This window comes from Achroia grisella, unplaced genomic scaffold (genome assembly GCF_030625045.1).
Source record: "Achroia grisella isolate CSIRO2021 unplaced genomic scaffold, CSIRO_AGI_Agris_v1 utg660, whole genome shotgun sequence".
In the NCBI taxonomy this organism is placed as follows: Eukaryota; Metazoa; Arthropoda; class Insecta; order Lepidoptera; family Pyralidae; genus Achroia; species Achroia grisella.
In genome coordinates this window covers 130,575-155,124 of record NW_026712984.1, presented here as the reverse complement: position 1 = coordinate 155,124, position 24,550 = coordinate 130,575, and the positions used below count along the sequence as shown (strand labels likewise).

At 34.9% G+C, this 24,550-nt stretch overlaps 1 protein-coding gene across 2 annotated transcripts in view; it reads right to left on the bottom strand.

Moving 5' to 3' along the window:
• Positions 1-133: 133 nt before the first annotated feature.
• Positions 134-24,550, bottom strand: part of LOC131849609 (sister chromatid cohesion protein PDS5 homolog B-B) — a 40,597-nt gene continuing 16,180 nt past the window's right edge. The window contains exons 8-19 of one of the 2 annotated variants that reach the window (XM_059199717.1): positions 14,599-14,787; positions 13,645-13,738; positions 12,816-12,999; positions 11,627-11,857; positions 10,701-10,838; positions 10,290-10,349; positions 9,557-9,716; positions 8,519-8,637; positions 7,196-7,339; positions 5,919-6,083; positions 4,552-4,650; positions 134-1,663 (exon numbers count right to left, since the gene is read on the bottom strand). In XM_059199717.1, the coding sequence (XP_059055700.1) occupies positions 1,562-1,663; positions 4,552-4,650; positions 5,919-6,083; positions 7,196-7,339; positions 8,519-8,637; positions 9,557-9,716; positions 10,290-10,349; positions 10,701-10,838; positions 11,627-11,857; positions 12,816-12,999; positions 13,645-13,738; positions 14,599-14,787 (1,685 nt within the window). In that variant the 3' untranslated portion in view covers positions 134-1,561. The remainder of the gene's footprint in view (positions 1,664-4,551; positions 4,651-5,918; positions 6,084-7,195; positions 7,340-8,518; positions 8,638-9,556; positions 9,717-10,289; positions 10,350-10,700; positions 10,839-11,626; positions 11,858-12,815; positions 13,000-13,644; positions 13,739-14,598; positions 14,788-24,550) is intronic. The other variant, XM_059199718.1, reaches the window with a different exon arrangement.

Below are 24,550 nucleotides of genomic sequence, written 5' to 3'. Positions count from 1 at the left end.
CAAAAAAAAGACAAAAACAGCAAGTTCGTTAAATTCCCGTACAGAGATTATTACAATATAGGACTTTCATGATTTTATGTGAAACTTTAATATGTATTAGGATCTTTCGGTCACGAAAATGTGTTACGGCTATCGTGTTGTGAAGGGAAGAGACTTTTCCGTTGAAGTTTCATTTCTACTTTGTGTCCCAGCATACATTCTTTTTTTGTCATTTAATATTTATGTAATTTTAAAGCACAAAGAACTAAAGTTGAAATTTATAAATATAGCAGTGTATGATTAAATTAATAAATAAAATGAGCTGTACTTATATATAAGCTATTTCTGCTCGTGCTTGTTTTAAAAGTACAGTTGCATATTATAGAATCTTTTGATATACCGAAACTAAAATGAATCACAAAAATGTTATTGTAAAATTAATATTACACTAGACATATTAGTAGCACATTATCTCACGGCCCACTAACATTATCATATTAAAATGTTAAATTGATGCTGTGTATGGAACCAAGTAAACACACTTTAGAATGATGTGATCTTGGGTTCAAATATATCTAATTTTAGTGCTTGTAGATTTCAAAGAAAAATACACTTTTCATTATTAACTGTCATGATTGCTTTTACACGATCTTTTTTATTACTATATACTATTTGAAAAAAGATTTTTATCATACGGTATTTTTCTATGAAATTTTATAATTGTCATTGATTAAAAAAATACAAAGCCCAGTAAATTTTAAATAAAGTTAGCGGGATCCGTGACTTGGCATCATAACTATGACACGGTCAACTTTAACTGGAATAGCGCATTTTATTCTCATTTACATATCTTATATTATTTATAAATACAACTTTTGTCGTATTAGTTTTATTCTTGATACATAAAACTAACATTAGTGTTCAGACTCCTTGTTCGAAAAATGTGTAATTATAATGTATATCACTATAAATGAACATAATGAATCCGGATATAATGCACACCACATAATTGTAGTTACTAAACGTAACCCAGGATTTTAAACCTTACAATTAATATATTTAGGTGTCAGTTTTGGATAGTATAGTAACCAGTCTTTAATGTTTTAAGCGTATGATTACCTGACTGGGATCTGGTTGCTCCAGAACGGGACAATTTTAATTGAAAGTCGTACGTTGTAGACGAAACTATCAATTTGGAATCAATAATAGTCGCTTTTTGTCGCAGACATCGAAATTTATTATATAATTTGCTTTAGAGTAAAATACACTTTAATTACCCTAAAACAAGGTTGAAAACCGTGTCAGTAGGAAAAATAATTTTCAACCTATACAATTATCTTAATAGACATCATACGTGGAAAACTTTACGATGACAACCCACATGACTTGTTTATAAATAAAATAATAAAACGTCATTACAATATAGAATCAATATTTTACAATTAAATTTGATTAGGATTTATTATGAGACAACTAAAACATTAAAAAAGATTGTTGAAAACATATTCGCGACAGTAAATCGTGCGACAGTGAAGTCTACATCGTGCGACAGTTTAGAACCTGCCATTGCGTGGTGAGGGGCTCATTCGCTGATGGTGCGTTTGTTGGCCGGCTCCTCTAAGTCAGTTTCGGGAGGTTGCTCAAGTCCTGGCAGTTGGATTTGTGTGTCGGACGCTTCTGATGGCTGTGGACGAGAGATGATTTATAATTAATTTTCAAAACATTATATTGGGATTATTTGTGCTTGAGTTACATAGCTTTAGCAATACATTACAATCTTATTATTATTATTTTAATATTATAAATGCGAAAGTTTGTAAGTATGGATATCTGTTATTCTTACACGCCAAGACAACTAACGAATTTTGAAGAAACTGTACAGTAATATGGCTCATGCATCAGAATAACACATAGGCTATATTTTTATTAGAATTTGACGCGGATGAAACCGCGAGCATAGTTAGTATAAAATAATGTATGTCAACCAACAGAGGCGACTTTTAATTAATTTTCAAAATATTGAGTTTCTCGATCTTGGGTTACATACATGAGCAACATATTACAATATCAAATATAGTATTATAATGTATGTTAGCCAACAAGTAGGTTTGACATCTATTTTCACCAATTAGGTGAAAATGGGTGTGCTGTAATCTACACAAGCGAAACATATGTCTTATACATGTAATACATTATTTATGTCTAAAGGAAGAACATAAATTATTTACATATTATATGGTTTAAAGTATACAACAGTTAAAAAGGTTTAAATCAGTATAAATTATGTAAATATATATATATACTAGCTGTCTCGGCAAACGTTGTTTTGCCTTAAAAAAAAATTTAGGGGTGGACTACCCCTAACATTTAGGGGATGAAAAATAGATGTTGGCCGATTCTCAGACCTACTCAATACGCTCACAAAATTTCGTGAGAATCGGTCAAGCCGTTTCGGAGGAGTATCGGAACGAAAACTGTGACACGAGAATTTTATATATAAAATTCAAAGTAATAGGGGTAGCACCAAAAAGTTACTATGTAAGCCAAAATATATTACATGTATAAAACTTTTTAGTGTTATCGAAAAATGTATTTTCGATAACACTAAATAGATTTGTATGATAAGTTGAAAGAATTATATATAGCATTTCGTTCAATTATTTATTTTGCTATATGCATCGACTGAAATTTTTAAGTATATTAAATACTTACAAATTGCTGAAAATTAACATAAATATTATGTGCGAAATAATATTTAATATTTATTATTTCTATATATAATACATCCATTAACAATTTTTAAATGATGTCATTAAAAATACTCTAAATTGCGAGTGTTTTACCTTAGCGTCAATACTTCCTGAGCGTCCAGTTGTCAGCTTGAAAAATTATAATTCCCGTGAATACTAGCATAAAACTACAACATAAAGGAACAAAGAAAAGGTATGTCTAGCATAAATCATGGAACTAAACGGTCAGTAGCAAACGCAGCGATACCTCTTTTGAAAAAGTAATTTCTATTTTTAATGACACTCTATTTTTTATTTAAAACTATATTATAGATAAAATAACTTAATATATAATTTAGCACACATGTAACAATAATTAATTATTTATTGCACTCTAAAAATGTGTGTATTTGACAAGCTTAATGCCATAAGGACCTTTTTAACAACGAAGCATTGTTTGATAAAAAAGCGATTGATGGGCAGTGATGGGGAAAGAAAACATATATAAAATCATAAACATACATATATTAAAACTAGCTGTCCCGGTGTAACGTTGCTTTGCCATAAAAATTATTCTTGCTATTAAAAAATAGGGGTTGGTAATAGAAGGGTGAAAATTTAGGGTTGTATGTATTTTTTAATACCACATAATAAAAAAATACAAAATTAGACCTGGACAACCATTATCATTTAAAGGTATTACAAATGGATAGTTTCCGATACTCGAACCTACTGAATATGCATATATTTCATAAAAATCAGTCAAGAATTTTATATATAAGATATATATATTGTACTTGTACTATGATGTGACATGTTTTGTCTAAAGTCAACATAAATTATTAATATTAGGAGTAATTAGCATATCATTTAATTACTAACTGAATGCTATTACAATTTTACTTATATAATGCTGTCTGCAGTCGAAATAAACAAATCAAAATATACATGAATATTAACTATATAACTCAAAAAGAATATACAACTGGAGTTTAATGTCATATAAATATTCTACCAGCTCATAATTATGTAAAAACTGTGACAAAACATATTTAAAACTAGATGTTCCCGCGATTTCGTCCGCATGGAATTAAACTTTATTTTCTAAAATAAAATATGTTTTCTAAAATGAAAGTAGCCTAAGTTACTCATTATTACATCAGCTACCTGTCAAAAAAAGTTCCGTCACAATCGGTCCAGCCATTTCAGAGATTACCCGGAACAAACAGACAGACAAAAAATGTTATTTTGGTATATGTACTGTATTTATATTCATATGCATGTAGTAAAAACAGTTATTTCAATATTACAAACAGACACTCCTTATTTATATGTATACAAGTATAGATTGCCTAACTTAGTTAATTTGTTTACAAATTTAATAGGAAACCCGCCTGTACTGCAAAATAGAAGGAAAGGAGGGAATAGGGAGGGGAAGACCAATGCACCGATACATCAAGCAAATTGAAGACAAAATTGGAGTCATCATATCCACATATAGATCATGGAAATTGGCAAGAGCTCCACCGACAAGAGCATGGCACTTAAATTATGAACCAATGAATGACACGCCTTGACTAACAGTAACAGATGGCGGGGCATCAATGCAAAATCATAGAATGAGAATGCAGACAGATCGGTTAACCCAACATGGCGAATACGTTTTTCAAAACAAAGCTAAGAATCCGCGTAGATCTCGACCTAACATGCCACATTTCTAGGGCTTATAACCTCTTCCCATCTGTTATAAAGGCCATACTAGTTGTACAAATACACACATTCTAGCATCATAGTATGAAAGATATAATAATACATATAAGCATATAGTACATGTTAAGCTTACCTCAACGTCGTTTGCAAATGCTTCGTCCACCAAGGGTCGGGGCCGCTTTTTGCCGCGAGCATTGACGTCTGGATTCGACGCCTGTCGTTTAGGTTGGAACTGTAACGTTAATGAAATGTACATTAAATAAAAAAGAAGGCGACAATATATGTGAAACACAGACGAACATTTGATACAATATAAATTTTAACTCCCTATTATTGTATTTTATGAAGGTTAATTGACTTTTTTGTGATAGACGCTAAATTTAATATTAAAAGGTAATTAAATTAATATACAATGTACTCGAAGAACTGTAGACACTGGGTTTAAAAAATGTTAATTTAATCCATGTAGATTATTGCGATTATAGCAGTTTAGCACACCACTTTTCTTCCGATGGTTGTGGGTTCGAATCCTTGCATGGTTAAACATTTAAATTCATGAGTATTCATGATTGTTTGTATTGTCATCTGAGTGTTTTCTATAATCTATAATAATAATATAATAATCTCAGGACAATTCACACAGCGCCATCTAGTCCCAAGTTAAGCTATCTAAAGCTTGTGTTACGGGTACTAGATAACTGATACAAGTACATAGATAATTTACTTTTTCGTAAATACATACATATTATACATAGAAAACACCCAGACCGATACAAACAATCATACTCATGAATACAAATGTTTGTGCCGTGCGAGGAATCGAACCCGCGACCATCGGACATAAAGCGGTGTGCTAGACCGCTAGACCACCGAGGCTGTCAAATTCTATGTATATGTTTGTATTTACAAAAAAATATCTAAATGTTTATATCATTGTCTAGTACCTAGACACAAGTTCTGATGGCACATTGGGACTGGATGACTTTGCGTGAATTGTACATGTCAATTATTTTTATTATTGAATAGTTCGGATATAGCTTGGTAAAACTTGGTTGACTGTTCGGCAGCAAACGGCGACGCTATAAATTTTGAATTTGCCATCGTGGGCTAACTGACCTGACCTCATGCCCAACTTATTATCCTCCGGTGGTGCCTCGCCAGCGTAGATAGTTAGCGCAGGCGGGTGCACCATTCGATTATCATCCATTAAACAAACATTGCACAAAGTTTGTGTAGGTACTACAGTCTCACCTATTTCAGCCACCAAGCAGCTTGCTTTGTAAGCTATTTCGATTGTAGGGTTCAGATTAGGTAGTGAATTTATAGGAGGCATGAAATTACTCCTCTGGACTCCTATCGTAGGAGTCACATAATAACTTGATGTCCGTAGTGCTGTTCATAAGCAATGACTACCACATACCATTGGGTGGGCGGTCAGTTTTATATTCCAGTTAAAATAAATCAGTAATGGCTTACTTATTAGCTAGCTTGACCGCTTACCTGTAACTCTGGCGGTAGGAACACGCGCGTGTTGACGAAGTAGTCTGATTGCGGCGCGAAGTACATGCTGGGAATGCGCGCGTCCGACGGGAAGTCGCGCAACTCGAAGCTCTGCGATCGCGCCCAGATCACGGACATGGCCAGGTCGCACACCGCCCATAGTTTCTGTAAAACATACATTTATTATTTATTTATATAACTTCAATGCACAAAATACCAAGGTAAATGTACCAAGGTACATATGACGGACTTAATGCCTTACGGCATTTTCTACCAGTCAACTACAGGTTGAGCAGAGAAAAATTGTAGAGGTAAATATAAACAATAAAAAAACAATAGGTCAAAAAAAAAATTATACATAATATACTAAACGTAAGTACATGTAAACACATGCATATACATACACAAATGCATATAATATATATCAATCTATAAATAAATATAAAATAAAATATATAAATCAAATATACCATATACATACTGTGACAATGAAAAAGTGAAAACAGAGAGAGAACGTAACAAAAGATAGGAAATAGAGACTAACAAAAAAAAAAGACAAACAATTATAACTTAGAAAATGTACACACTAAAGAGCAATAGATATACATTTATATTATACATTATCTTATATACCTTTCTATTATATATAATAGAAAGGTTACATATTGGAAATGGTTATTATGTTACTAGCCATCCGCCCCGGCATCGCACAAGTGTACATGATACATATAAACCTTCCTTTTGATTAACTTTTGACGCAATTGAGTTTCTTATCTCTTCTTCTAAATTAAATTTATATACTGAACTAGACGGTGGAGAAGAAAATATTAATACGAAAACTTAACTTTCATAAGCAGTTAAAATGTCCTACATGAATAAATGATTTTTGATTTTGTTTTTTTTTATTCTACAACAACGATATATATCTCACAATCAGATTAATTTTATTTATTATCGGTATTTCTATAACCGGAGATTATCATAAATATAAATTGACATACTATGTTTTTTCTCAGCCATATTTGATATCATGAATTTGGGTGTAAGTCCGTGTGATGTCTGAAGACTCATGCATTGCTATTCCGAAGGACAAAGATCTCTACCTATTCCTATATCCTGTAATTTCACAGCCCAATCTGCATCCTACACCGGAAACAGCTGGACCAAAAACCAAGCTGTTCGACAGCTGAAATAGGCGAGACTGAGGTACCCACGAAGATGAGTCTTACAAAGTCTAATCGCGGGACTGATTAGATGTAATTCATTTTATTACTTACGTAATTAACAGCGTCATCTGATTCATTGAGCGCGTCCTTGTGGTTCTTCATACGCTCCACGAGACTCTTGTAGAACCCATAGCAGTAGAAGTCGTTACGTGTGATCAGTGGCTCCAGGATAAACCATAGACACTGCTTCACCGTCTGTGAATAAATAAAAATGATATTAATAATCTTTATTCATAAATATACAGTAATATTACAGTTAGTTAGCCCTGGCTTTAGTTATAGGTAAACCTGTGCCACGAAAGCTAGTTCCCTCCATCATACTGTAAACATTTTAGGTACATTTACATGAAGAAATTTAATATAACTGTATATTAATATGTGAATAAAAAACTTTGTACACTATTTTACAATAATTACACGAACAGAAAATTATAAAATTTGACACAGTTTTAATGAAAGTTCGTTTATAATAGAACCTTAACAATATTCAAACTGAAATTTTAAATTCATTATGACGATGGTTTTGCGGTTTAGCACTTCCGATGATCACGGGTTCGAATCCTCGCACGGTACAAACATTCGTATCCATGACAATGACTATTTGTATCGGTCTGGGTGTTTTCTATGCATATTATCTATGTACATATTTATAAACAAAAATGTATCTGTTTTGATATCAGTTGTCTAGTAGACAGAACACTAGGTCTGCTTAGCTTGGGAGTAAATGACGCTGTGTAAATTGTCCTGAGATATTACTATTATGGTCAAATATAGAACCCCGAACCACCCCATATGTAACACATCCATAAGTAATCTTGAGAGAGAAAAATAACCTGCGTGAGTACATGATTATTGCAATTCTGTGTAGTAAAGAATTTCGTGTAACGTAATTTATTGATGGCCTGTTACATAAATAAGCTACGTGAGTACATGCGTACATGATTATTGCAGTTTAGTGCAATTATGGCTGGCTCATCAGTCACATTCGTAAACGGGTGTTGCTTGGTCAGTTCAGTACGAACACTGATTAGACCTTTTGCAATTCATACGCTGGTGGTCCTCTATTTTCCCAAATTTTAATTTAAAATAAATTTGTATTATTGTAAACATGCACAATATTTATTTGAAAAGAATGCGAGCTGAGTTTCTTGTCAGTTCTTCTCATCTCTAATCATTTCAAACTGACAGTAGATTTGACATATCATAATAGTCTGTAATAGACCTACATGAATAAAGATATTTTGAATTTCAGTTTCAATTTTGTGTGGTAAAGAATTTCGTGTAACATAGTTAATTGAGGACTCGTTACACAATTAGGCCGCGTGGGTGTAGTTCCTTGTGCCAACACAAGTAGTATGTTGTCGTGGGACGTACCTTGAGCTGCGCGACGTTGTCGAAGTTGGTGAAGGCGGGGTCGTGTGTGAGCACGGGCACCGCGAACACCAGCATGTAGTCCGGCAGGATGTGAGGCAGCTGGCTCACCGCGCGCTCCACTGTATACACACAATCACTAATATATACAACATTTTCTTCATGGATCATTAATTTCAGAGGCTGATTGCGGAGAATAGAGTTCAATTTACATTTATGGATGATTCAATAACGATGTACGGTGACAGGGCACCAGTGGTATGATAACTGTGAAGTAATGTCAGTTGGTTATGGTGGTTGATTCACATGGAATAATAATATACATATGCCTACAATCAGTTTGCCTCAAAGATATAGAAGAGATATATGTTCACGACACATTTTGGTTTATTTTTTAGTTTAAAATTATTATTTATTATTAAATGTTGAAATAGCCTTCCTCCAAGTAATTAAAGAAAATTTTCTATTTACCTATATACACAAGATAGTGTAGACCCGGAGTAACGACATAGGCTACTTTTTAATACGAAAAAAGGGTTGTAAGGCGTTGAAAATGAAAGGTATTATGGAAGTATCGTCATTTTTGAAGCCAGAAGCTTGAAACTTATTTTTAGACTGTTGGTTAAATATACATCTATGCCATTCAAAGTTTGTAAAAATTTTACTCTAAAGTGAGTAAAATAAAATCGGTGATGAAAGTGCGTATGGTTATTTTTGAAGCTAGAACGATAGAACTGTTTTTTTTATGCGGACCCAGCTAGTATACATCTGAAAGTAGAAATGTTTGTTACGTTTTCACGCAAAAACTACTGAACCTATCATCATGAAATTTTGTAGGACATATGTTGTTGGAGGTATTAGAGTGAACATAGGATACTTTTCATTAATAAAAACAAATATTTTTATAAAAAAAATAAAATATCTATCATTTTGCTAATTCAGCGTCATCTAGCAGCCAGTAGTGAAGTTATGCGAGGGAAGCCGCTGGTAAAAGCTAGTATAAAAATAAAACTACAACACGTTCCAGTACGAATTGAATACCTTTAGTGCCGACGGTGATGTTCCGCACGTACTCGCGACGTCGCACGACATCGGCCATCATGTACTGTCGCACGATCGATCGCACGCGGCGGTCGGGCTCCCGGCCGGCCAGCGCGTACATCCCCATGAAGTCCAGTGGTAAACACTTGTTCGGTATACCCTGCATCATACAACATCATTGTACGCACCATTTAGTTTTGAATTTAATGAACCGCGCCATATTTTAAAATAGGAACAACATAAAGAATATAATCAGTCATAAAAACCACCACAAGACATAAAGAGCTTCTCGAACTTGTTCGGTATACCCTGCATCATACATCATAGTATGCACCATTTAGTTTTGAATTTAAAGAACCGCGCCATATTTTAAAATAGAAGCAATATTAAAAATAATAATCAAGCATAAAAATCACTAAAGACATTAACTTCGTAAAAAAAGTTGTATTTAAAGTTACGTACATCTATATTAGTTTATGAGATTAATGCAATCATAGTAATAATATAAATGCAAGTATGTATATTTGTCATCTTTTCGAGACTAAATTAATAAATATTTATTCAAATAAACTTAAATTTCAGCACTTTTTAATAGATATACCTTTTTATCTATTACATATTTGCTTACCTGGTGCTCTTTAAAACACATATTGTAAAACTTTACATTAATTATCAAATCAAAGTATTTACATATAAATAAAATAATATGTACTAATTAAGTTGTTAGGCATACCTTTGATAGTCCTTTGTGTAATTTCGCTGCAAACGTTTCTCTCACTTGTGGGACGTTATCCTAAAAAAATATTAATTATAAGAATTGTAAAATATTACTGCCTCACAAATACTATACTAATATTATAAATGTAAAAGTTCAGCATTATAAGAAAAACTACTGAACCGATCAACATGAAATTTTGTACACAACCATGTTCTTGGAGATATTAGAATGAACATAGGATACTTTTATTGAAAAAAAAATTTTTTTTTTATTTAATGCAAGTGTAGCCGCGGGTAAAAACTAGTAGGCTACAATTTAAAAAGATATTATGTAAATTGGCCATGGAAGTGTGATGCAGACGAAGTTGCGCTGGTCAGCTAGTAAACAATAAAAATACATAAAGCCAAATTAGTGGAGACTACTTACAATCATGAGGTGTGAAAGATTATAGAACTGCTCGGCCGTGAACTGATCGCCGACGCCCTTCTGTTCGCAGATCTTGAGCATGGCCGCTCCCGCCGCCAGCCGCAGGTGAGCCATCTCCGCTTTAGACAACTGGTTTTGCTGTAATCAAAAAATAATTGGTATATCTTTTTGGCTTCCTCAGCATAAAATGATGTCACGCTATTTTCATAGAATGTAAGTTGACCATAAGTGAGAGGTATCCTAAAAGAACAAATTATTTAGATTTTAACATGTATACCAATTTCTTTCAGCTATGGGCATGTTATGCGGAGGATTGTCTTATGGAAAGTGTATAATATGAATGTGGATGGATGTAAAGGGAGGGGACGCCCTATATTGTGTGATTATGAATAAAAGAAGTAATGACGACCGATAGAGAGCAGTGGAAGAGAATGACATACTGCGCCGACCCCAAATAATGGGAAGGCAAGGCAACGCAATGATGATGACCAATTTCTTTCTTATATTAATGTAATTTTGAAATGGCAAGAAAACTGACAGCCTCCTCATGGTGCATGGTAAAGGTAATATGTTACCATTACATAGGACAATAAAACAAGCTACTTTGCGTTTGAAATAGGTGAGACTGATGACGTTTAAAAAGTCTATAACTATGAATGCATCAAAAAAGCTTTTATTGCATTGATAACATTTTTTTTAATAAATGATAAATACTATAGAATAATTTAGCAATTGTTAGTAGTATATCTTTAAGTTATTAATATTATTATTAATCTATGAATATTTGGACATATTTTTAAATTTTAGAATTAGATATTACTTTTGTATCTTAAATTCAACACTATACTTATTGTTAAAAATAAATAATTATTCTGTCAGCTAGTACTCTAATGTAGAAATTAAAATAATCACATTAAAAATCTTACACTGTTCACCTGTAATAAATCTCCTTTGTGTACAATGAACGCGTTTAGCATCCTGAACGTCTTCTGTGCTGACAATTCATCTTTCTTCAGTCCGAGTAACCACCGCGCCATACACTTGAGTCCTTCCAGCTTGCAACGAGTCTCCTCAGGTAACTCGTCCTCACTGCACCAATCGTCACCGGGGGCGTTTGGACCACCACCGCCTTCGCGGACCAATAGTTCTTTCACTATCTGCAAAATAATGTGGTTGTTTTAATGCTCCTATGATAGAGCAATATAATGGCTACGACAATGATGATTATATTAATATCAATTTTATGTTAAAAAAAATATAGTTCCAAATATGCCGAAGCATGGTTTCAGTATATGTAATTTATACAGAGAATCATATCTGTCATCTTAATACATAAATTTAAAAATTATAAAATATGGAATTAAATATAACAAAATCTTTTTCTTTTTATATACAATTTTTTCAAGTTAAACGAAAAACAACTTCAGTTAGAACAAAATTAGTATGTGACCTAACTGTACCAAAAAAATATACATGAATATCGCGGAACTTGACGACATTGAAGGCCGCAGGTTCAATTTCTCGGACAATACAAAAAAGATTTGAATTCATAAGTACTATTGTTTGTATTGGTTTAGTTGTGTACTATGTTTATTATTTGTTTATAAATTTACAAAAAATGAGTACACAAACATTACTTAGCTTGTAACTGTGTGAATCCTGGCTTATTATTATTACTTCTACTTAAAATATTTGCACTAATTATTTTTTTATCAAATTGTTTTTTAATATAATTGGTATTTTTTTTTTAATAGAAATAGAAATAATCTTTATTCAACTATTTTGAATAGTCATATTTTGATTCTACCACTCATTCGGAATGCAGATTCATCACAAGAAGAATGAGAAAGAAACTTGTGTGATGCTCTTTTTAAAAAATAGTTCAGTTTAAAAATTTCTTCATTAAAAAATTGGTAATTAAGTTAACAACGACCCATCTTGATGGTAAACGGTAACCATCACCTATATGCATAAACAGCACTTCAGAAATCATATTACCATGTGACACCCGAGATACCAATCATGCGTTGCCATTCTACAGGACTTGAAATCAATTCGGCAGGTCATGAAATCAATGTCTGAAAATATAGCAGTCTTCTTTTGAGTCTAACTTACCTTCCTGGAGACAATATTTTTGATGTGAACAGGGAAATTGTCTGGCAGATTATGAGCGATGTGACCAAGTGTGACTATAGCAGTGCGGTAGTGTTCCGAATGTGGACTCAACGTTGTTTTTAGCGTCTCCAATATCTCCGTGAAGATCTGCGTGCGCTGCTCGGGAACATTCACGAATAGACACCTGCACACACAAATATATATGTCCATATTGGTACAGAGCATATCAGAAAAATCTCAAATTAGTGCCCGAAGGTACACAGACAGTGCGGTTTTAGCGAAATTGCCTAACACGTACACTGTAATTGGCATTGTGTGATCGCCTCATTGTCTTTTTTTTACATGACGCAAATGAACTTATAGCTCTACTGACGGCAATTGATTACCGTGGTCCATCAACCCCAACAAGATAATGTTTCTTCATATCAAAGCACATGTTTTTTCATGTCAACATTTGCTTTGTCGGGCTTTAGAAGAAGAGATGGAGTAGAGGAAGAACACGAGAATTAAGATACCCATAGGGTAGAATTGGCCGTCCTAATTATTAACATTCATTTAAGACATCGACTACAAAAACAGAAATCAACCCAGGCAAGTTGGTTTCAAGTGTATACTGCAAAATGTGGGCATATCATATGTTTTGTTCACCATGACGTCGGTAATTGATTAATGTTTCAGTCGTAACGGTGTGTATATTCATCATCGTCATCATTTCAGTCCGGAAGACGTCCACTACTGAACAAAGACCTCCCCCAATAATCTCCACGGCGATCCGTCTTGGTTTGTATATTAAATCAGTTTAAATTTTTAGATAGAAAATAAAACATACCTGACAGCATTCTTAGCTTGCTTTGGAGTGCCAACTTCAGCATATGCCTTGCAGAGTACGATCAGTTTTGGGAATAAAGAAGGACACGCCTCTCCTGGAAATTAGATAAAAAATAAATTAACTATTATACTGAAAATAAATTATAATAAATTTATAGATTAATTGCCAGAGTTTCGTGCTATTGGGGTACTTTTTTTTATTATAACATTATTCACTACGAAATCACGTCACAAAATACTTTAATATTTAATTTCCCATTTAAAATGTTTCAATCTTTTGGTGGTAGAAATATAGTGATAGATATATCCACGCAGATGACTTTGTATGAAATCTCTTTGTGGTAAATTAAATTATGTGTGATGTTTGAAAACAAATTTAATTGGATACTTACAAATATATGCATGCTGAGATTGACATGGTTTTTTATGCATTTTATATTTAATACCAATGCATATTTATAATTACACCTCATTATCTTATGCAAATAATGCATTACTTTTAAATAAATTTGCCTATAGCACGGGATAATATACCTTCCTAACAGTGAAAGAATTTTTAAAAAATCAAACAAGTTTGTAACTTAACCTCTATTATATTAGTATAGATAAACGAAAAGACTGGCAGCAATTTTGTTTTATCTTATAAAATTGTCGTGTCACAATGTTAGTTACCATACTCATCCGGAACGCCTTGACCGATTTTTATGAAATTTTATATACTCAGTAGGTCTGAGAATCAATTAGTATCTATTTTTCTTAGCCCTAAGTGACAAAAGTTGTCCTCTCCCAACATTTATTTCAATTTTTTGGGCAAATTTTTTAAATTGTAGCTTTAAAAAAATACATACAACTAAATTTCACCCTTCTATCACCAACTGCTATTTTCAATAGCGATTTTAATTGATAAGGCAAAACAAGGTTTGCCGGGCAGCTAGTAGCATGTAAAGTTACTCACCGAGAGGGCGGTACTTCCCGAGGAACGTGAGTGCGGCGAGTATATGCGGTGCGACGGCCTCGTCGTCCAACTCCAGCAGCGACGTGAGCCTGTTCAGAACATCCTCGTGGAGGAAGTGCGCGGGGAACACGAACGACAGCATCACCAGTAACTTGAGACCCCTCTCTGCGCACTTCTTTAGTTCTATGCCTGTGGGATACACATTTATTATTATAAATGGAATTAACTGTGCCCACTACTCGTCAGCGTGGTATAGGGACCTTTACTAAAAAAAATAAAAATTATTTAATAATTTATCTATTAAAAACAGCCAATGAAATAATGACATCGTTCTTCAGCTTCAAATATAACTGTTAAAGCGGTTCCCTAGGGATATGTATCCCGAGAGATATATTCCTTCGATAAGACTGTCGTCACAGATCACGGGCAAAGTAAGGAGTTACGAGCGTACCTGGCTTTCTGCTATGGCGTCTTGGTGCAGGAATCGATGATCGACGACGATGATGATCGATGAACTGATCACACACACAACACGCGCGGCGGAAATTAGTGTATATACACCTTGAATATTGCACACTATCTATATACACCTTGACAATTCAATAGTTTATTAAATCGTAGTGATTCAATTATTATAAAACGTAATTATGTGCGAGCGGCGTTTCTCAGACACGAGCGGGAAAAAAAAAGTGAAAATCTTTCTTTCCATAGATGGCGCGGGCGTACTCGGCTCCTTTCGGCCCTAGATCGTGAGTATGTCTGTCCTTGTCTATTACACGAGATGTGCATTTAAACTAGTTGTGGCGCAAACATTCCCCCGGCCTTAAAGGGTTGCCTTATAAAAAAAATATACATATATACATACAACTGGGATAATGAATAGCAGTATGCGGAAGATATATATAAATAAATGAGCGGTATATTAATGTGTATAAGATTAATCATAAGCGGGAAGTTATCTGTTTATGTGAATACGATATATGAATGAAAGTTATATATAACTAAGCTAAATCTAAATTTTACTTATATTAAATATATAACTATTGATGCGGCAATGGGCACAAACGAACTACCGGGCGAAGGTAGCTACCCTTTGAAGTTAACAGTGACCACTCGCGTAGTTCCGTCTTTGGAAGGATGTACCTTTTCAACGACAGCTAATGGCCATGAAAAGGGCGGTTTATTATTACTAAAATTACAAATATAGTAAAAACTAAATGATGGAAAATTCCATTTAGCGCGTGTCTGAATTGATGCAGATAATTGTTATCGCCACCGGCGCCAGAAAGATTTATCAATGCTATCCAGAAGGGAATGGCGTTGATTTAAATCGTGCGTGTTATTTGCGCGCAGGAATGGATGAAAGAGGGACAGTATTAAAAAATGAGCCGGCGTAAAGCAGACGGCTCAATCCATTTTAAAAACGCGAATTAATAAGTGCCTCAACCTGAGAAAGCACTGTTATAAGTTCCTCATAAGAGAGAATTTGTGATCCTATCACCTTAAATAAATTATTTTTAACTATTTTTAGATGCTTTCCCAACTTCCACCGAAGTGGGGAGCAGCGGGAGGAATAAATTTCATACTAATGCGATTTTCTGAAAGTTCTAATTCTAAATGCGGGCGATATTCATCAAGAAATTTATATAAATCGCGAAGATACTTGCGAGCACCCACGAAACATGTTCCATTGTCCGTATATAAACAGTTTATCGGGCCTCGGCGAGATAAGAATCGTTTAAGTGCGGATAAGAAACTAACCGTGCTTAAATCAGTAGCAACTTCAATATGAGTAGCACGGGTTGTCAGACAAGTGAAAATACATAGCCATGCTTTGCGGCCTTTAACCCCCGACCACGAATAGGTGTGTACTGTAAGGGACCGGCATAGTCACAACCTATATGCGTAAATGCCTTATCAACTTGAGTGACGCGGTGGCTCGGTAGATCGGCCATGAGTGGAAACGTAGGGCGCGGTTTTATTTTAAAACAAGCGTTACATTTATGAATGCGATAACGTATTAAGCGGCGAGCGGACAGGATCCAGTACTTCTGCCTGATAAGGACATAAGTAACTCTGGTCCTGCATGAAGATGCTTCTTATGATAAAAATCGATAAGAATATCGATAACATGATCGCGGCGCGGTAAAAGTAGAGGATACTTAGTGCAGTAATCCTCAGCGGAACTTGACAAGCGACCACCGACGCGGATGACATCGTCCTTGTCTATAAATGGTCGGAGCTTGTTTAAAGCGGAAGAACAATATTTATTATTTTTTAAATTATTAAACTCATGTGCAAAATATACTTCTTGCACGGCGCGGATTAACTTTATTTCAGCAAAATCTAAGTCTTCACTGTAATAACGGTATTACGAGGAAGGCGTTTAATAAATTTATATATATAAACAATAGTCCGTAATAATTTAGAATATACAGAAAAGCGTTGAGATAGCGCGTAAAGTAATGATTCAGAGGTATTTGAAATTAATGTGTGTATAACAGTCCGTTGTTCGGGAATGTCTTCATTCGATAAGTCGTGATTAACAGCAAGTGGCCACTCGGCCGGGTTACTTAATACCCATGAAGGTCCGGTGTACCATAGCGGATGGTTTACTAGCTTGTCTGGTGTGAGTCCACGAGACAGGCAGTCTGCAGGATTATCGGAACCAGCAACGTGATAGAAACAGTCTGCCGGGACGTTATCGATAATTTGTACTACCCGATTGGCAACGAAAGTTTGCCAGCGGTGCGGAGAAAAGTGGATCCAACCAAGAGCCACTTTTGAATCACTAAAGGCGTATATATTATTCACAGGATACCGTGGTGCGATAGTATCAACAACCTTACGAAGTAGTTTTGCGAGTAATACGGCTGCGTACAATTCTAATCTCGCGATGGATACAATTTTTACAGGCGAGACCTTTGACTTGGCGCATAATAATTGAACAAAATATTTATTATCAACCTGAATGTGTAGGTAGACTACACCGCCATAAGCACGTTCACTAGCGTCAGAAATCTATTCAATTGACAATCCTCAACCACACCTAGGTGTCGCGGTATGCAGCCCAATCAGAAGCCTATTAAGCGAGGTAATTTCACAGCAGTTCTAAACAGAACTGTCTCCAGGCTGCGATGATATGATGCGGGGGTTGAGCATCCCAATCACATTTCAACAACCAGAGTTCCTTAATAAGGAGCTTGGCGTACAAAATAGCGGGAGCCACGAAACCTAAAATGTCCCATAAACGGGCAACAGCGGAGAGAATAGCGCGCTTAGTACATATAGCGTCTGGCGTGATTACCTTGAACTTAAAAGAATCATTAGAGTTATCCCAAAATAGACCTAAGATCTTGTGCGGGGTGGAATTATCGAATGATTTGTCACTGAGGGTTTTGTGTGTATCCGGGATGTGAGCAAGCACGTCGCGGGAGCTGCTCGTCCACTTTACGAGATCAAACTGTGCCATTTTAAAATGCAATAAGTTCGTTGCTAATGGTAATAGCCTGTTCATCTGTCATAACAGAAGATACGATATCATCCATATATAGTGCAGACGAAGCAACAGCGGCAGCAGCAGGGAATTTATCCCCTTCATCTTCAACTAGTTGTTGAACAACGCGGAGCGCGAGAAATGGACTCGACCTCAGTCCGAAGCATACACGATTAAATTCATATTCAGTCACAGGATCATCGGTGCTGAAGCGGTACAAAATTCGCTGAAACCTACGATCGGGTATATCAACTATTTGATGAAACATTTGAAAACAGTCGGCGGAAATACAAACTTTAAAAGACGAAAGTTAATTAAAATACTAAATAAATCACCCTGTAGGTTGGTACCACTATGCAATATATCATTTAACGAACATTCAGATGTCGTTTTACAACTGGCATCTAAAACCACGCGCAATTTAGTGGTGACCTTATCCTCCGATGACTCCGTGATGTGGAATGTAGTACGAGGGTATAAGTGAATTGTCTTGATGCGATTTAACTGGACTTAAATAGCCCTTATCAATATATGCGCGAATTACTTCGTTATAAGGAAAACGAAAATGAGGTGACGCTTCCAACTTACGTTCTAGACATAAATAACGTCTATGTGCGGCAGCGAAAGAGTCGCCTAAGGAGAACACGTCCTCTCGAAACGGCAGGGATACGATATATCTACCACTATCATCACGAGTAGTGGTGGCGCGAAAATATAGTTCACACTCGAGATCATCGGCACTCTGAGCGGGCGGCGCGGTTATCTCCTCCACATTCCCAAAAACTTTGAAGAGAGAAATACGATCATGAATCACGGAACAACATGACGTTGTATATGCGTGTATTTAATAATGCGGAATTAGGCGATGCGGAATTAAAAGTGGGTACGGAACCCATGATTACAAACCCTAATACGGTTTGTATCGCAGGCGGAATATTACGATGCTTGCTGTAGTGTATGTGGAAACACTAGCAGTTTATTATCTATCGTCTCGAGCCGAGCGTACACGGACCGCCGTGCGCAAGAGGGAAGGGATTCCTTGCGCAAGCGCCGCGGAGTAAAGACGTGGAGCTGTGGATAACGAGCCGATATTACGTCGATAACAACTTACATACAAGAAGACATAAATAACAAATAAGTGAACACTATATGTGGCGACGAGGCAAAATGGATATAAATAAAGATAAGTACAAAATCATTTAATAAGATATACATATCCTACGGGTAAGTAATTACAAATTTAGAAGGATTATGGTGGGGCCGCACGGGGAGCGATTTATATAGACCTATACAGTAAAAACAATATCTGGGTAACATCGGTTTACGATCGATTTGCGCCAAGTAAGTAGGTACCTAATTATAAATTGTACTTGCTATACCTATAGTGTCTCTAGCTGGTAGGAATAGTCGTATTAATAATCATTATAGTAATATGTTTACGTATATCCGTGATTTATTATTTTTAATGTATGATAATGGTGTACTGCCTGCGCTGGCGTGGCACTGATGGAGTATGGTAGAATGAGCGGGGGGGGGGGGGGGGATAGGATCGGTTGGCCCGTCGTGGTGGGTTCGTGTTAATTTGTCGCGATGGTTTCTGGGGGGAGCCGCGTGGGCAGGTCCCTCTGGCGTGATATATTGTTAGCAGTAATATTTTAACAATCCCATTCCCCCTTCCGTATTTCCGTGTTGAAATAAAAAAATCGGTAATGATTGTTGTTGCCGCTGCATGTTCGTTTCATAAGGGGACGGTGACGGTGAGATGTTTAGTGGGACATCATATTACGTGATGCAATAGACCTGTGGGTAAGTATAATAGAGCAGTGTGCGGGCGACCCGTTTGTTTTGCTTTATCTTTTCTAGGTGTCGATGCACTTTAATTACTTTTGGCAATAGGGCCGCCTTATTGTATTTATACAGATACTATGTTCAAATGTCACTATTTTCTTTAGAGTATTGCTGCAAATGGAAGTGGTCTAAAGTTATTATTCTAACTGTAATGATCACATGATAACCTAATATTACATTTTGTACAATATATTATATTACGATGTAAATAAAAAAAAAATATTACGATGTTGTCGGGTGATACGATATTATTACAAATGATGGTGAGCTGACAATTGTACCTGCATTATAGTACTGATGTTGGGTATTATATACAAAACAACAATAGTAAAATCTAAGGTGGGGTGACACACACGGTTTGAGCAGTGCTTGGTGAACAATATTTATATTTGCCTTAATTGATTGCAAGTGTTGAAGTATCTGGATAACAGAGTCCCATACATTTCGATGCGGATGAGTTGTTCGGAATACCTGCAGACTATTTTATTCTGGTATTCGAGCAGAGCCGCGAAGTAGTGTGGTTAAAATGTTTTTATTTGGATTGGATTTGGCTTTTGGATTATATAATTTATAAATAATAATTATTAGTGAGCATTCCAATGGATGCCGGTGGGAATTGCAATTGTTTTGCATAGGAAGGTTTTAAATGTAGATTAATTATTAGTTTGATATTATTATGTTGGGGTCTACTATACATGTCGTATAGTGCAAGGTGCCTATCTACTTGTCTGGCATATTTTTACCAATTTGTGCTTTGTGTTAAAATGAAGCGCGCATCTACACTTGCGACCTAGAAGGCAATCTTTTGGTTTGGTGAATTTAGTGTCTAATGAATTTGTTGAAGAAAAACAAAAAACAACGTAGTCAAGAGGTTGAGATGCCGACTATTATATTGCGAGGAAGTGTGTCGCTAGTTATGGTCGGATGTAAGGTACAGGAGTGCTGTTTCTGTATGCGGTGTGTGGTTTCTAGTCAGTAACACTGGAACGAGAAAAATGATAAACAATTATGTATATAGAATTATTCTATTATTTTTACAGCAATGACAGTGATTAACTTTTAATAATAAGCTATAGTATAGTACAGTTGGTGAGTATGTCTTTATGGAATCATATTTAAGATTCTCTCTAATTTAAAAATACCAAAATTAGAAATTGCACAATAACCACCAAATAGAACTAAATTAAGTTCTGAATTATTGTACCTACTCGCCTAATGCATTATGCGGATGAGTGAAGGGGTTATTAGATTTAGTTTTTTACATTCTTTGAAGTTTCGCGGAACATGGAATAGAATATGAATATTCTTTATTTAAAGAAGCTTGAATAAATAATAGGAATAAAAAATTGCATTAATGTACCGCATTTAGTAGCTGTGGAATGGAGTTAGAATTTGTTGTATCACATGCAGACAGCGCTGACAGCTATTTTATATGAATGTGACGGGGATGTTGGAGCGATGGGGAGTCATTTTAATTGACAGTTAAGTGTGTATAGTTGTGTCATGTCGCGATACGCGAAATAAGTGTATTAATGTGGTTTTGAGTTTTGAGATTCAATAGGAAATGATACCTGCTTCCTCCCGCGTACACTTAAATCGTGGAATGAACTTCCTGCCGAGGTTTTCTCATACAGCATGGGGTTTTTCAAAAAGGGTATATTGCTTACCTAAGTGTCGGCAACGCGCACGTGACACATCCATAGGCTACGGTAACCATTTACCATCAAATGGGCCGTAATTATCAACCATAGTAGTATATAAAAAAAAAAAGTAGTTGTAAAATATATACATGTATTTGTTTATCGTCATAGTACTGGTGTTGGTCGCTCTCTAAATACTTTGATTGCAGGGTAGCTTAGACAAATTAGCGTGTTTTAACTTTCTCGTACTACAGTGCAACCTCGATAAAACAAATCGAAAAAAATATATATATATATATATATATGTAAAAATTCGTTGAACTGAGATTTATTATGTTGAAGGTACGTTGGTCTAATATTATAAAAAGTAAAAAAACTGTCGTAAGCTATTTCAACTTGAATCTTTAATAATAGTGACGAGCAGCAGTGTTTACAATTTACATTACTTTCCATCGAACAACAATTATTGTTCTACGAACATAAGTACGTCGAAACATGTCCTGACATGAATCACATTTTATGAGATAAGAATAAGTTTTTATTTAATGTCATACCATTGGTGGGAACATTATATAAAGGTTTTGGGTTAAGAAAATTTTAAAAGAGGTGTTTTTCCAAATTAAAAAAAATAATAATAATAATGTCGCAATGTAAAGGTATATTTTACATCGATTCTTATGGAAAATCCAAGGGATTACAAAGAATTAGTTAAATCAAGGAAGTCGTTATATACGAGGTATATTATTGTGAATGAGGTGCGTTATATTATGGCTGCACAATTATTATTATTATTACTAGATAATAATGTAAACCATGATGCATGACAGTAACAATTACTAACGATACATTATTGAAAAAAAGTGGTTCTTGCTATTAGTATTCCTATACTTTAGATTAGAATTATTTACTGGACATTCTTGTGGAGTAAATAAATCTGAAATATGTTTAATATTAGTAGTCATAAATGTATATATTGTGAAAATTAAATGGATAAGAGTGGTGTTTAATTGTCTTATAATTATAAAATTTGGTGTTTTGCAGGAGTCCATGATTTGCTTATAAATTGACTATTGGCTCGGATAAAGAAATTAGCAAAGGAAGAAAAACAATGAGCATAAGACTAATAACCAATACTTAAAGATTATGAATTAAGAAGTTCAATGGAGTTATAATGACGGTGACAATGGCATTGATATTCTAAAAAAGGAGCTACAGAGGTAACTATGACTGGGCCGTCAAGCATTAAATTGCGTATTGACGGACATTTTTTTTAAATTAGATATTACTGGGCCATCAGGCATTAAATTCAAACTGATGGACAGATTGTTAAAAATTGGCTGGGCCATCAGGCATTAAATTGCGAACTGATGGACAGATGTGCAATTAAAATAACTCACATTAAATTGCGTATTGGCGGACAGGTTGCATTAAATTGCGTTTGGGTCGTTAAGCATTCAATTGCGTATTGACGTCCAGTTTGTGTTAAATTGTCTTTGGCGGGGTCATCAAGCATTGTATTGTGTATTGATGAATGGTGTCCTATTCATTAAAGGTAAATTGATAGAATGTTGCATTAAATTGCGGTTGAATATAAGTAATAAAAAATTGCAAAAGTCATAGGACACACATTAATTTTGGTCGAAAATATAATTTCTATAACTAATATAATTGACGATTGCTGGAGTACGTAGAGTCGCTGTGGTGATATATAGTTCTATATGTGGTATATGTCGATCGCTCAAAATGGTCTGACAACCTTTCCTAATATTTTAGCACTGAATTAATGCAGGTGATAAGAGAGATAATTTTGGTACGATGAAGAATGGTTATAGTTATACCCAATTAATACTATATGGACTGATATCAGATGTGTAGACAGAATATAGTGGAAAGTCGTTTGCAATTGTTGATGCAACTCTTGATATAATAATAATATTCTACCACCACAGGACCCATCAATATTTAAAATGATAATAATAATTAGTGGGGAGTTTTGAAGAAATTCTTGTGTTTTTTAATCAATTTTCAAATGTACATGATAAAGAAAAATACTACATGTAAATAACACATTGCATGAGACAGATAGAATGAAAAAAAATATAAGTATTTACCTTAAACCTACAAAATATAAAGTAGTGACTACTATGATAGAGATATTCTGGTCATAAACATACAACATTTTTTCAGAAGTGCTTTATACTAATCTTACATAATATTACACAATAACAAAGTGGAATAACGATTATATGAAAACAAATATAAAAGAAGAAAGGTGAAGTATGTGAAACACAGAGTAAATTGGAGTTAATATATAAATGTAATTTATATTCGAAAGAGGAGGAAAAATCACGGTGCTGGTTACGTGTGGAAAGGCCAATCGCACTAGAGGCATTCGGCTTATGTGTGGCAGTATAGTGTCAAAATGAGTCCACCATCGGTGTAACGTAGCACACATGCCTCAAAACAAATACCTAATAGAGTGGATTGATTCATGCTTGAAAAGAAAATAAAATTAAAAAGGAGAGAGATGTAGTGTATGTGGAAACACTAGCAGTTTATTATCTATCGTCTCGAGCCGAGCGTACACGGACCGCCGTGCGCAAGAGGGAAGATTCCCTGCGCAAGCGCCGCGGAGTAAAGACGTGGAGCTATGGCTAACGAGCCGATATTACGTCGATAACAACTTACATACAAAAGACATAAATAACAAATAAGTGGGTCACTATACTTGCTATGCACAATACCCGGCAATAGCAAGTGCGGGAATATAGAACTACCTATAAGTACGTCTATATTACTAGGAATGGCAAACTCGCCGTCTGCCAGCGGTAGGTTTTTAATGTGTGAAAATGCGGCGGTATTGACAGGAACGGAAGGCAAACTGTCCGTAATACGGTCAACAACAAGCGCGGAAATATTAAAGTGAACATTAAAATTAAAACGAGAAAATATATTAAATTCTACTGAA